General features: G+C 47.5%; 1 protein-coding gene across 1 annotated transcript; it reads right to left on the bottom strand.

The window, feature by feature from the left end:
- Positions 1 to 348: 348 nt before the first annotated feature.
- Positions 349 to 14,005, bottom strand: LOC125344817 (low molecular weight phosphotyrosine protein phosphatase-like). Its single transcript, XM_048337154.1, has 2 exons — positions 13,745 to 14,005; positions 349 to 594 (listed from the first exon to the last, which is right to left on the bottom strand). The coding sequence occupies exons 1-2, from the start codon at positions 14,003 to 14,005 to the stop codon at positions 349 to 351; spliced, it is 507 nt and encodes a 168-aa protein (XP_048193111.1).
- Positions 14,006 to 14,404: the final 399 nt, after the last annotated feature.

Here is a 14,404-nt window from a genome sequence, read left to right as displayed (position 1 = left end):
ATAAGAGCCCAGGTCAGCAAGGTACAAGGTAAGCAGGTGTACTGGGCAGTGCTAGTCATGCAACATGCCAAGTAGACCACACTGTCCAGGTCTTCTTGAGCTCAGGTCATTATTACTTCACAGGGTTGTATTTTGTTCTTCCCTGTTTCCTTGTTCCACTGTTTGGTAATCAGGAGAAAATGAGAAGTCATTTAACTTCTTGGTTAAATAAAACTAATTTGTCACCTACAATTATGTTTAAGAGTAAGTCAGCTGAAGAAACAACAGGGGCTGGGGCTAAGGAAAGCTTCTACACTTAGGCACAGGACTAGTGGGTGAGTTGTTGGCTTGGCTGTGGGCAGTGCTAACCTAGTGGGCCTTCTCTAGGAAGGCCTTGCAACACCGGAGGGACTGCTGATAGACCAGCTCAAAGTCGGAGTTGTTTCCATAATAGGGATCTTCAATCATGAGTTGTTTTTGTGGATCATAGCTCCCAAGTAGTTCAATTTTAGCTTTGCAGTTTTTAACTTGATTACTTATTCTTTTCAAATATCTCATATTGCTTTCATCCATAGACAGCATGTATTCGAATGTAGCAAAGTCGTCTTTGGTGACCTGTCTTGCCTTATGGGCTGTGGTAATGTCATGAAATCTTCGGCAGCTCATAGCTCTTGGATCTGGGGCACGACCCACGTTCTAGTCGGAAACAACACCGCTGTCAATGGCCCAATTATCTGAAACATTTTGGTCAGCTACATGTTTTCTGAAAACTGCTTCTGTGATGGGTGACTGGCAAATGTTACGTAGACACACAAATAGTACGGATTTGGGACGCTGTACCGCTATCTGCCTGGGTGGTCGCTGGCGCCTGCACATTTATATTTATTTTTATTTTTTTTATTTTTTATTTTTTTCCAGTCCTGGGGCTTGGACTCAGGGCCTGAGCACTGTCCCTGGCTTCTTTTTGCTCAAGGCTAGCACTCTGCCACTTGAGCCACAGCGCCACTTCTTGCCATTTTCTGTATATGTGGTGCTGGGGAATCGAACCCAGGGCCTCATGTATATGAGGCAGGCACTCTTGCCACTAGGCCATATCCCCAGCCCTGCACATTTATTTTTAAACTTTTATTTATTTAAAATTTTTTTCTTTGCCGAATGTGGGTTGTGAACTCTGTGCCTGGGTTCTGTCCTCAAGGTCTTCAGCTGAAGACTAGTCTGAGCCACAGCACCACTTCTGTTTTCTAGTGGGTCATTGGAGATAACAGTCTTATTAACTTTCCTGCCTGAGCTGGCTTTGAACCTGGATCCTCTGGTCTCAGCCTCCTGAGTAGCTAGGATGACAGGAGTGAGCCACATTTTATTAGGCATGTAAAAGTATTTCACTTTCTTTTTTGTGAGTTCCAGTGGTATTGTGTTCCAGGGCCTTCCACAAGCTAGGCAAGTACCTCAGCTCTTAGCCCTGGTTGTTTTTTGCCGCCTTTGGTTTCCATGATTTCCAGCCTTTGTAGGCATTTTGAAGAGAAAATGCACTGAGTGCACAGAGTGTCAGAATAAAATGTGTAGAGCCTGGAAGCTTGGAATTCTGAATCGAGGTTCTGGGTCTATAGCTCAAGGTAGGACATAGTGGATGGCTCCCATTAAAACCTGGTCTGGTGAACTCATGCCTTGCCCAGGCCCCTGGCCTCTGTTCAAGTCTGCATAAAGTTTTCATTTATACTTTCATATCCATCCTGGGGCCTGGAGAAGGAGGTGAAGGCATGTGTGAGTAAGGGCAGCTTATCTTTTACTGCTTGGTAGGTTGGTGCTGATCAGAACAACTTTAGTGACCCTAGGCCTCTGCCCAAGCCTCTGAGTCTTTGCTATGCATTCAGTTCTGCTTTTGGTCATGTCCTGCTCTGTGATTGTGGGTTAGGGGATGAGGGGCTGTGTGGAAAATATTTTTATTACATAGGTCTTACACACATTTTGTTCAGCATACCAAGGCATTTAAATTTTTTTTTTTGGTGAATTTGAAATTTATTGTGTTTCAGGGCTTCCCACGACCTAGGCAAGCAACTCAACACTGAACCTCACCCCTTTAATATAACCCAGTCATTTCCTTAAGACTGGTTTTATTCAAGTTTTCTAGTAAGGAGCTTCTGTGTGACTTTGTTTTGTTCTTCCCCTGTCATCTGTATAGGATCCCGCTTCCCTGGGGAGTAGTTCCAGCATGGCCATCCTTTGGTTCCTGTTGATTTCTTCTGACTGTAATTACTTTGATGGTAAAATGTGTCTAGTAGCTGAAGAAAACATGGAGAACATATACTTGGAATTTTGAGTGTAGTATCTGGAAGTATGGCCCAATGTAGAAAAGTGGCTTGAATGACATCCCCTCCCCTGAAGAAGTGACACCCATTAAAAAACATTCTGAAGTTGGTGTCACTGTAGGTCAACGTTCTAAGACCCTCTAATCATTGAATCACAATCATATGAGGAGGCATCAGGGAGAAGGTGACAAGGACCTGGTATGCAAAGATGGCCACTGGGTTTAATTTAGTAGCTCAGCAATCAGTGTCACTGGGACTGAAGCACCCAGACCCTGGCTGTCCGTGCTGCAAGGTAGTACTGGGCGATGGAGGGATTTGAAAACTATGCTGAAGTAGTGCCATGGTGTCACCAGGCAAATGGCCTCTCAAACCCTGGGAGCTATCCCTTATGCTCATTTGTGCACAGTTTCAGACATGAATTCCACCTAAGTAGCCACACAGATACTTGGGGCCTCTATTGCTGCTATGAGGCAGGATGCAGAATGAGACTTGGCAAAACACACATTTTAGCCATAAAGCATGCCATGTGGACTGGCTGTTTACTCCTGGTACTTGAACTTGGCCTGAGAGCTGTCCCTGAGCTTCTTTTTGCTTAATGCCAGCACTCTACCACTTTAATGACAGCACCATTTCCGGGCTTTTCTGTTTATGTGGTACTGAGGAGCCGAACTCAAGGCTTCATGCGTGCTAGGCAAGCACTCTACCACTAAGCCACATTCTCAGCCCAAGTCCGGGGTTTTGAGATGACACTTTAGGCACATCTGAGGATCAGACGCTGTCGCCTTTGAAGCAACAGAAGCATGGGCCTCCCTTGATCAACACGAGGGTTGTCTGATGGTAGAGAGTGGGGTGTCCCAGGCATGCACTGAGCACTGTAGACTCAGGCTGGAAAGGCCACCATGATGCTTGGGCTGGATAAGACTGAACCCTGGAGATTAGTAGGTGTTATCAGGGGTGACAGAAAATCCACAAGTCTTTAACAGAAAGTCTTGATAAATTGAAATCTTTTAAAGGAAATCAGTATCAACCTCCTAAGAATCCAAATCTAAGCTGCAAAAATTAATTCCTAAGAGTGTCAATAAATCAAGAATAGAGCCAGGCACCAGTGGCTCACACCAGTAATCCTTGCTACTCAGGAGGCTGAGATCTGAGGATCATGGCTCAAAGCCAGCGCAGGCAGGAATGTCCTTGATTCCCTTATCTCCAATTAAATGCCAGAAAACCAGAAGTGGCACTGGCTCAAGGACAGCCCACGACGGACAACAGCAAAAGAACAGACCACTGAATAACCTGAGAGACACATGGTCCAAACATGTGAACATGGAAGGAGATGCAACTAACTGTTGAATCTCCATAAATTGTATGTCATTGATTGTTCAACAGTGGCCCACATTGACTGTTTGTTCTTTTTCTGATTCATATGTTCAAATCCCTTGTGTTGATGGTGATTCTTAGGGACATTTTTAGTGGTTCATTATTTCTAGGATTGGCTTTATTTTAGTAAGTGTTGGAATGTTACCATGCAGAATACAGTTGATGTTGCATTTTTCTAGACCAGCCGCTTTTATGAATTAGTATGCTGAAGAAAACAGTGGCTTTCTCCTCTCCCCTTTCCCTCTCTTTTCTCCTCCCCTTCTCATTTTTCTTTCTCCAGACGTTGTATTGCTGCAATAGACCAGGCCGGTCTCGAACTTGTAGTCTTCGGCCTCAGCTTCCCAACTGTTGGGGTTAACTGCATTTTCCACCCTACCCGGCTCAAAAACAGATATCTTATGCTGTGACCCATTCGTTCTACCTTTAGGTATTTCTCTAATAGTTGGACTCTGCCCTATGCTCAATGACTCCCTCAGTGCTTCAGTGAGAAGGCACCCAAGACAATATCAGTAGGAACCTGTGGAAATTGTCCGTACATAGTCAGAGTTGGGCTCTGTGGTGCTGTCCCAAGTGCTAGGGCGCCCTCTGCTGTTTACTTGGGAAATGACAGGTGTGACATGTATGTGTGTGGAACAGTGTTTTTTTCCTTAGTTGTGTGTGTGTGTGCGCGCATGTGCGCGCTGTTAATAGGGATTGAATTTAGGACTTGGGTGCTGTTCTTTAGCTTTTCTACTAAAGATTGTGCTGCACTGTTTGAGTTTCAGCCCATATTCTGGCTTCATTTTGTCGTGTGTGTGTGTGTGTGTGTGTGTGTGTTATTTTGTCTCTGTGTTTTCCAGCATGAATTTCATCTTTAAAGATCTCTTTACTCTGTTTCTAGAGTATTATTTGGGCAAGCAGGGATGAGGTCAGAGTGAGGGAAGGAAGAAGGCAGGGAGGGAGAGGGAGAGTACAGGTTTTTAATTCGTTTTTGTAGTTTATGAGGGAGCATGAAGCTACAAATAAACTAATGTTGGATGGTAGCTTTTTGTGAAGATAGCACTTGTTGCCTATGAATTCTTGGCCATTGTTTTCCATGGCTGTTTGCCTGCATCCCACTTTAAATTTTTGAAGGAAATACTGGTTGATGAAGTCAGGAGAAGTTTGAATGTTTTAATTTAAATTCATCCTTCACCAAGTAGATTGCTGTAAAGGTCTAACAGACCCATGTCTCTGGAAAACAGAATAATATGTAAACATCAATAAAAACCCAGCCTGTTTATTCTTGTTTTGTTTTGCTCTCTGGTCTTGTCTGTCCTTCTCTCTGTTCTCCCTCCCCTGGCCCCCTTATCTGCCAAGTCTGATTGTGACAGTAATCTGGGATGAATGGAAATTACCATGTGATGCCCCTAGCCGCTGTCCCTAGCAGGTGTCCCCTTAAGCCTGCTTGTGCCAGTGGGTTGATAGTTCTAGGTGCAGGAGAGACCCTGAAGGCTTGTGGAGTGTCCTGCACCAGGCCCTGGGTTGGAGCAAAGGCCTTCTGCTAGGCAGGCAGGGCAGCAGGTGGGGCCTCAGGAAGCTAGAGGTGCAGGGTCAAGGCTTATGGGGTGTCAGAGCACAAGAGAGGCATGGCAAGAGCCAGGAAGCTAGAGGTGCTGGGCTGGAGCTTATGGCCATCACAGCTAGAGAGGGGAGGGGCAAGGGCAAGGAAGCTAGAGGTGCAGGGGCAGGACTTATGGGGCCTTACAGCACAAGAGGGGCAGAGAAAGCAGGAGGAAGTGAGAAGTAAGGGCCGTGGCCCTGGAAGTGGACTGGTTTATTTCGGTTCTGCCTGGGACTAGTAGTCCTGCCAGTAGCCCCCATCTTTGGGTTTGGGGCTATAAAGCTGTCAGGCTCACTGTGGTTTGGTGGTGGGTCTGGGCCTATGTACACCTGTCCTATCAGACACCATACCCTTGTTTGTGTGGGGAAACCTGGAGGAACACTGACCATTCACAGATGCGGCTTGTGTGTGGCGAAGGCCTGACCTAGGTGCACCAAGCTGACTTTGAGGCAACTCTGGAATACAAGTAGAGCTATGTGGCAGTGGGGCTCAGGGCATGGGTGTGGGGAGCTGTGAAAGTGTGTGGAGAAGCATGGCCTGCCTCTCCCGCTTGCTTGTTTGTGCCCTTCCTGATGTGGCTTTGGTGAGGCTATGCCTAAAACCAGGCCTCTGGAGCCGGCCTTGAGTCAGTCCCGAGCTTTTAGTTGGTGCTTTTAGTCTTGGCAGGCCCAGGCCATGGTTGTTGGGTGGGTGTGAGAGTGTGTGGAGAATCGTGGCCTGCCCCTCCTGTTTACTTGTTTGTGCCCTTCCTGAAGTGGCTTCGGTGAGGCTAGGCATCAAACCAGGCCTCCGGAGCCAGCTTGCAGTCAGTGTCTGCCTATCCTTTATCTGGTGGTTTCAGTCTTGGGAGGCCCAGGCTGTGGTTGTGTGGTGTTTGTGAAATTGTGTAGAGGAGCGCATCCTGCCTCTCCTGATTGCTCATTTGTGCCCTTCCTGAAGTGGCTTAGGTGAGGCTAGGCCTCAAACCAGGCCTCTGGAGCCGGCTTCGAGTCAGTGCAGAGATTTTAGCTGGTGCTTTTAGTCTTGGCAGGCCCAGGCCACGGTTGTGGGGTGGGTGTGAAAGTGTGAGGAGGAGTGCGGCCTCTCCTTCCTGTTTGCTTGTTTGTGCCCTTCCTGAAGTGGCTTTGGTTGAGGCTAGGCCTCAAAGCAGGCCTCTGGAGCTGGCTTCTTCAGTGCCCATCCTTTTAGCTGTGGTTTTCTGTCTTGGCAGGCCCAGGCAATGGTTGAGGCTGGCTGTGAAAGTGGGTAGAGGAGTTGTGCCTGAGGTGCAGGGGTGAGGCTTGTGGGTCATCACTGCAGGAGAGGGGAGGGGTGAGGGCAAGGAAATGAGAAGTGAAAGGACTGGGCTTATGGGGCAACATGGAAGGAGAAGGGAGAGGCAAGGGGAGGAAGTGAGAGGTCAAGGGGTGTGGCTTGGGTGCTGGATTGGTTTAGGTCCCTTCTGCCTGGAACAAACAGACATGCCAGGAGGCTAGGAAGAGCTCCTTTCTCTGCGGGTCCTCTAGTTGGGTCAGGCCTACAAAGCTGGTCAGGCTCACTGTGGTTTGCTGATGGGTTGGCCTTCGTACACCTGTCCTATCAGGCATCAGCCGCTTTTCTGTGTGGGGAAGCCTGGAGGACTGCGTGTGCAGATGCTGCTTGTGTGTGGAAAAGGCTGGACCCAGGTCCACCAAGGCAGCTCCAGAAGACAAGCAGAGCTAAGTAAGCCGAGCTTCCTGGCAGGTTGGGCCCACGGCATGGGTATGGGGTGCTTGTGAATGTGTGTGGAGAAGCATGGCCTGCCTCTCCTGTTTGCTCCTTTGTGCCCTTCCTCAAGTGGCTTTGGTAAGGCTACGCCTCAAACCAGGCCTCCAGAGCCGGATTCCAGTCAGTGCCGAGCATTTAGCTGGCTTTCAGTCTTGGCAGGCCCAGGCTATGGTTGTGGGGTGCTTGTAAAAGTGTGTGGAGGAGCGCGGCCTGCCTCCCTGTTGGCTTCGGTGAGGCTAGGCCTCAAACCAGTCTTCTGGATATTGCTCCCAGTCAGTGCAGAGCTTTTAGCCAGAGCTTTCAGTCCTGGCAGGCCCATGGCGTGGGTGTTGGTTTTTATTGCCTGCCTGCCTGCCTCTCTGTTTGTGTCCTTCCTGAAGTGGCTTTGGTGGGGCCAGTCCCCAAACCAGGCTTCTGGAGCTGGCTTTTAGCTGGCACTTTCAGTCTAGGCAGGCCCAGGGCATGGATACAGGTGAGGGACAGTGTGGAGAAATAGTTTGCTTCTCCTAAAGTGGTTTGGGTGAGGCCAGTCCCCAAATCAGGCCTCTGAAGCTGGCTCTAGTCATTGTCGAGCTTTTAGCTTGCACTTTGAGGCCCAGAACATGGGTGTGGGGTGTGATTGTGTGTGAAGTGTGGCCTTCCTCTCTTGTTTGTTCATTTGTGCCCTTCCTACAGTGGCTTCAGGGTGGCTAAGCTCTCAATTAAGGGGGTCATGTCTGGCTGGCGCCATCTTGGCCACACACATGTTGAATTGTAGGGTCTGGCATCTCTTCTTCATGTTAGAGGGAGGGAATTCTGACCCCCAGGTGATGGTTGTGCCTGAATTCCTGGAGACAAGGGTGAGCACTTCCCTTATAGGTTACTGAACCTGTCAGTCCAGTGCTTGGGAATAGGAGCTTCCTATTACCCTGTCCCCTGACTTTACCTTATTTAGGCCCAGACAGGCACTGGTGCTATTACACCATACCACACATCTCCGTGTTGAATCCTGTGTCCTGTCTCCTGGCTTATCTCTGGTCAATATGGTGTCCCAAATCTGCTCTTGGAGCTCAGTTGTTTTGTTAGTATAGTTTTTGTTTTTTCTTTCCTCTCTGGCCTGTTTCCTAACAGTGATAAATATATTTGTGGGCAGCAGGCCTTTGTAACTATTGGCTGCCCATAGACTGCTAGCATTCTTATAAAGACTCCAAGATTTGATCCTTCAAAATGTGGTTTCTCTGATAATTTACATTATAACATGCCTGAACCAGGCTTCTGGATCCAACTCCCAGTCACTGCAGAGACTTTAGATGGTGATTCCAGTCTAGGCAGGCTCAGGGCATGTTTGTGTGAGTATTTGTGAAAGTGTGTGGAGAAGGTCAGCCTGCCTCTCTTGTTTATTCTACATTTTACTTGGCATACCAAGGTATTTTGTCTAGTTTTTGGATCATGCTTTGCCAGCCAGGCAAGCACATTTATATTGAGTCGTGTCCCCTGGTGGTCTCAGTGGACCATCACTGCCCCCATGCCTGGCGTGAGATCTGTCCCATTAGGAGCTGGATGGAGGTAGCAGAAGACAGGAGCAGAAAGTGTGTTCTAAATGGCCTTTTCCTGTTTTTCCTTCCATCAGCCATGGCTCTGATCCCACTGAACAGAGGAGAGGCCTAAGTGCTGAGGATTGGAATGGTAGGTGTTGCATCTAGGTGTCCAGTCCAATGTAGGATGGGCTCAGTGGACCTCAACAAATCTTGGTTATTAGAACATCAACCCCAAGACCCCCAGGTCTTGCATAGGGCACAGAGGTTAGGGTGGAGGGGATGTGTGGAAAATGTTTTTTCCAGATGCCTGTAATCCTATGTACTCAGGAGGCCAAGCTTTCTTGATTGCAGTTCGAAACCAGCCCTGGTAGGAAAGTCCATGAGGTTCTTTACCACCAATAACAACAACAAACCTCTAGTAGAAGCAGAGCTGTGTCTCAGTGGTAGAGTGCTCATGCCTGAGTTCAAGCCCCTGCCCAGCACAAAAAGATTTTTTTGGGGTGGGAATGTGGCTTAGTGGTAGGGTGCTCCCCTAGCATTCATGAAACCCTCTGTTTGATTCCTTAGTACCACATACACAGAAAAAGCAGGAAGTGGTGTTGTGGCTCAAGTGGTAGAGTACTACCCTTGAGCAAACGAAGCTCAGGGACAGTGCCTAGACCCTGACTTCAAGCTCCAGGATTGACAAGAAAAAGATTTTCATTTTTATCATATAAGTCTTACACACATCTATCTATCTATTTATTTATTTATTTTTTGGACCAGTCCTGGGCCTTGGACTCAGGGCCTGAGCACTGTCCCTGGCTTCTTCTTGCTCAAGGCTAGCACTCTGCCACTTGAGCCACAGCGCCACTTCTGGCCATTTTCTGTATATGTGGTGCTGGGGAATCAGCCATGGCTCTGATCCCACTGAACAGAGGAGAGGCCTAAGTGCTGAGGATTGGAATGGTAGGTGTTGGATGTAGGTGTCCAGTCCAATGTAGCAAGGCCCCATGGGGTGAGCACCTGGCCCTAACACGCGGCCCTGAGGGCAATGGTTTTGGGGATGGTGAGGACAAGTGTATTTGCACAGGTCAAGGGTCGACAGTCCTAGCCCCAAATGTGGAGATCCTCACCCCTGACAGTGTCTGTGCCCCGCCCCACAGTGCCCACACAGCCCCGCCCCAATGCAGAGCTTGGGAGAGGCCCCGCCCCACGTGTAGGGGACCTGAACCTCTGCCTCTACCCTGCTAGAGCGGGACTTCCGGGAAAGGGACCTGAGGCTCAGGAACGCCGCAGCCTCGAGAGCCTAGTGCTGCATGCTGGACTCGCAGACCTGCGGGCTAGAGGAGAGCAGGGCCGGGCTTGAGGACGGAGGACAAGAGGAGAGCAGGGGCCTGCGTACAGAGGAGGCCAGAGCTCCAGGCCTGTGGACAATGGAGGCTGGTCAGCCGAGCTGTGGGTGGGAGGAGAGCCGAAGTCAGCAGAGCCAAGGCCCATGGACAGCGGCCTGGAGCACCTCCTGCTGACCTTGAGGCGACTCTGGGAGACTATCCAAGCGCAGCCAACTAAGCAGAGCATCCTGTCAGGTGCGGCCCGGGGCATGGGCATGGGGTGGGTGTGACAGTGTGTGTTGAGGAGCATGGCCCGCCTCCCTGCTTGCTTGCTTGTGCTCTTCTTGTGGTGGCTTCAGGGTGCCCAAGCCCTGCAGGAGGGAAGTCAGGTCTGACCGGCGCCATCTTGGTCACACACGTGTAATTATAGGGTCTGGCATCTTGTCTTCATAGTAGAGGGAGGGAATTCTGACCTCCAGGTGATGGTTGTGCCTTAATTCCTGGAGACAGGGGTGAGCACTTCCCTTATAGGTGACTGAACCTGTCAGTCCAGGGCTTGGGAATAGGAGCTTCCTATTACCCTGTCCCCTGACTTTACCTTATTTAGGCCCAGACAAGCACAGGTGCCATTACACCATACCACACATCTCCGTGTTTGCATCCTGTGTTGTCTCCTGGCTTATCTCTGGTCAATATGGTGTCCCAAATCAGCACTTGGAGCTCAGTTGGTTTGTTAGTATAGTTTTTGTTTTTTCTTTCTTCTCTGGCCTGTTTCCTAACAGTGTTTAATATATTTGGGGGCAGCAGGCCTTTGTAACAATTGGCTGCCTATAGACTGCTAGCATTTTAATAGACTGCAAGATTGGATCCTTCAAAATGTGGTTTCTCTGATCATTTATATTATAACAGGCCCAAACCAGGCTTCTAGATCCAGCTCCCAGTCACTGCAGAGACTTTAGATGGTGTTTTAAGTCTGGGCAGGCTCAGGACATGGTTGTGGGGGTATTTGTGAAAGTGTGTGGAGAAGTTCAGTCTGCCTGTCTTGTTTATTCCACATTGTACTTGGCATACCAAGGTATTTTGTCTAGTTTTTGGAGCATGCCTCACCAGCCAGGCAACCACCTTTATACTGACTCGTGTCCCATCACTGCCCCCAGGCCTGGCCTGAGACTTGTCCCATTAGGAAGTGGAGGGAGGTAGCAGAAGGCAGGAGCAGAAAGTGTGGTCTAAATGGCCTTTTCCTGTTTTTCCTTCCATCAGCCATGCTCTGATCCCACTGAACAGAGGAGAGGCCTAAGTGTTGAGCATTGCAATGGTAGGTGTTGGATCTAGGTGTCCAGTCCAATGTAGGATGGGCTCAGTGGACCCCAACAAATCTTGGTTAGGAGAATATACACCTCAATCTAGGTCTTGCATAGGACACAGAGGTTAGGGTGGAGGGGATGTGTGGAAAATGTTTTTTCCAGATGCCTGTAATCCTATGTACTCAGGAGGCCAAGATCTGTTGATTGCAGTAGGAAAGTCCACGAGGCTCCTTATCACCAATCAACAACAACAAAAAATCTCTAGTAGAAGCAGAGCTGTGTCTCAAGTGGTAGAGTGCTCATGCCTGAGTTCAAGCCCCTGGACCAGCTCAAAAAGATTTTTGGGGGTGGGAATGTGGCTTAGTGGTAGGGTGCTCACCTAGCATTCATGAAACCCTACGTTTGATTCCTCAGTACCACATACACAGAAAAAGCAGGAAGTGGTGTTGTGGCTCAAGTGGTAGAGTACTACCCTTGAGCAAAAGAAGCTCAGGGACAGTGCCTAGACCCTTATTTCAAGCTGTAGGATTTTCAAAAAAAAGATTTTCATTTTTATCATATAGGTCTTACACACGTTTATTTATTTTTTATCTTATATAACTCCATAGTGGTTTATTTTGTAAATAGTATTTTCTGAAATATCCTTATAATTTGAGGTGAGCTAATTGATGGTATACCAGTATTACCTGTTTGTCTGGAATTTCTAAATGCTGCTGAAAGAATAGTTACTAACACATTATTATAGCACACAAACCTAATGGCACCCTGTAAATTTTTTTTAAGAAAATGACTCTTTCATTATTATTTTAGAAAGGCTACCATATCCATATACTAATATATCTTCAACTTTAAGGTAAATAGTTTAAAAAATATAAAAATGTAAGTACGCTGAAGAGTAACTGCTATTAAACAGTTCTGAACAGGCAGAAAATGTATACTTTCCTTTTATAGAAAATGTTAAATCTCTAATAGCAGCATTTTATATAAAAGCTGTCTTTGAAAACCCAGATTTTTGTATACACAAAACATTTTTTTTTCTTTTCCCTGTACAATATAACAATGTTTACACTGGAGAAAAGGTTTCTTCACAATATTTTTCCCATCACAGGTGGCAGTCAGCTCGAGTGTTATCAGTGGGCCCTGAGCTCAAGCTTCTCAGCACAGCCTTCAGTCCAACATCATGGCATTGATGACATTCAGATCTTTCATGTATGGATAGGCCACCAAGATCTGGTCGATTTTCCGCCTCTGCTTGGAGTCAGGGAAGATCTTTAGCAGGGCCTCCCTCAGCTCTCTGGTTTCAGCAGAAGATCTCTGTGCTTGCATGGGCAGGTTGTGCTGCACAGTGGGAAGGTTTGGTAGGAGGGCGAAGTGAGACTGCTGAGAGAGCCAGGGGCTAGAAGAGGCTCCCTGAATCTGGGGCAGAGGTTGGTGACTGCACCCTGCAATTTTTAAAACTTCATGACTGGTCAAATTTGGTTGGACACTTGAGTTGATGTGTATGAAAAACATTCTCTCTACTGACGGAAGGTAACCTGCATACAAGTGCACTTTCAATATAGAATTCAATTCTTTTTTTGGCCAGTCCTGGGCCTTGGACTCAGGGCCTGAGTACTGTTCCTGGCTTCCTTTTGCTCAAGGCTAGCACTCTGCCACTTGAGCCACAGCGCCACTTCTGGCCGTTTTCTGTATATGTGGTACTGGGGAATCGAACCCAGAGCCTCATGTATACAAGGCAAGCTCTCTTGCCACTAGGCCATATCCCCAGCCCCTAGAATTCTATTCTTAAAGGTAAAGTGGCTTAAATTGGAGCAAATAATCTGACTCCCATGAAATAAACTAAATACAAAGCAACAAGTAGTAAGAATATTAAAGATTTATTCCACCCGTCTTCCTCTTATTTTGTGTTTTTATTTTGTATTTTGAGGCATGTTATAACCAGGCTGGCCTTCTGCTTCAGCCTCCCTAGTGCTGGATTTACAGGCACCACCATTCCTTGCTTCTATCTGAAACATACAAGTGTGCTCCATGAGTAAACTGAGTTAAAACGTTTCTGAGAGCGGAGGAGCTGCTATCAGTAGAGCTATTGTGACTCTATAAGAGCCCAGGTCAGCAAGGTACAAGGTAAGCAGTAGCACTGGGCAGTGCTAGGCATTCAACATGCCAGGTAGACCATACTGTCCAGGTCTTCCTGAGCTCAGGTCATTATTACTTCACAGGGTTGTATTTTGTTCTTCCTATTTCCTTGTTCCACTGTTTGGTAATCAGGGGAAAATGAGAAGTCATTTAACTTCTTGGTTAAATAAAACTAATTTGTCACCAGACTTATGTTTAAGAGTAAGTCAGCTGAAGAAACAACCGTGGCTGGGGCTAAGGAAAGCTTCTACACTTAGGCACAGGACTAGTGGGTGAGTTGTTGGCTTGGCTGTGGGCATTGCTAACCTAGTGGGCCTTCTCTAGGAAGGCCTTGCAACACCGGAGGCACTGCTGATAGACCAGCTCGAAGTCGGAGTCGTTTCCATAATAGGGATCTTCAATCATGAGTTGTTTTTGTGGATCATAGCTCCCAAGTAGTTCAATTTTAGCTTTGCAGTTTTAACTTGATTACTTCGTCTTTGGTGACCTGTCTTGCCTTATGGGCTGTGCTAATGTCATGATTTGTTAGGCAGCTCATAGCTCTTGGATCTTGGGCACGACCCACGTTCCAGTCGGAAACAGCACTGCTGCCAATGGCCCAATTATCTGTAACATTTTGGTCTGCTACAAGTTTTCTGAAAACTGCTTCTACGATGGGTGACTGGCAAATGTTACATAGACACACGAATATTACAGATTTTGGACTCTGTTCTGCTATTTTCCTGTGTGGTCGCTGGCTCCTACACATGTATTTTTAAACTTTAATTTATTTAAAATTTTTTTTCTTTGCCGAATGTGGGGTATGAATTCTGTGCCTGGGTTCTGTCCTTGAGGTCTTCGGTTGAAGTCTAGTGCTCTACCACCTGAGCCACAGCACCACTTCTGGTTTTCTAGTGGGTCGTTGGAGATACAGTTTTATGAACTTTCCTGCCTGAGCTGGCTTTGAACCTGGATCCTCTGGTCTCAGCCTCCTGAGTAGCTAGCATGACAGGAGTGAGCCACATTTTATTAGGCCTACAAAACTCTTTCACTTTCTTTTTAGTGATTTCCAGTGGTATTGTGTTCCAGGGCCTTGCACAAGCTAGGCAAGTACCACAGCTCTTAGCCCTGGTTGTTTTTATGCTGCCTTTGTAGGCATTTCGGAGAG

The sequence above is a fragment of the Perognathus longimembris genome, unplaced genomic scaffold (genome assembly GCF_023159225.1).
Source record: "Perognathus longimembris pacificus isolate PPM17 unplaced genomic scaffold, ASM2315922v1 HiC_scaffold_4438, whole genome shotgun sequence".
In the NCBI taxonomy this organism is placed as follows: Eukaryota; Metazoa; Chordata; class Mammalia; order Rodentia; family Heteromyidae; genus Perognathus; species Perognathus longimembris.
Note: the sequence above shows the minus strand (reverse complement) of the source record. Positions and strands in the feature narration are given on the sequence as shown.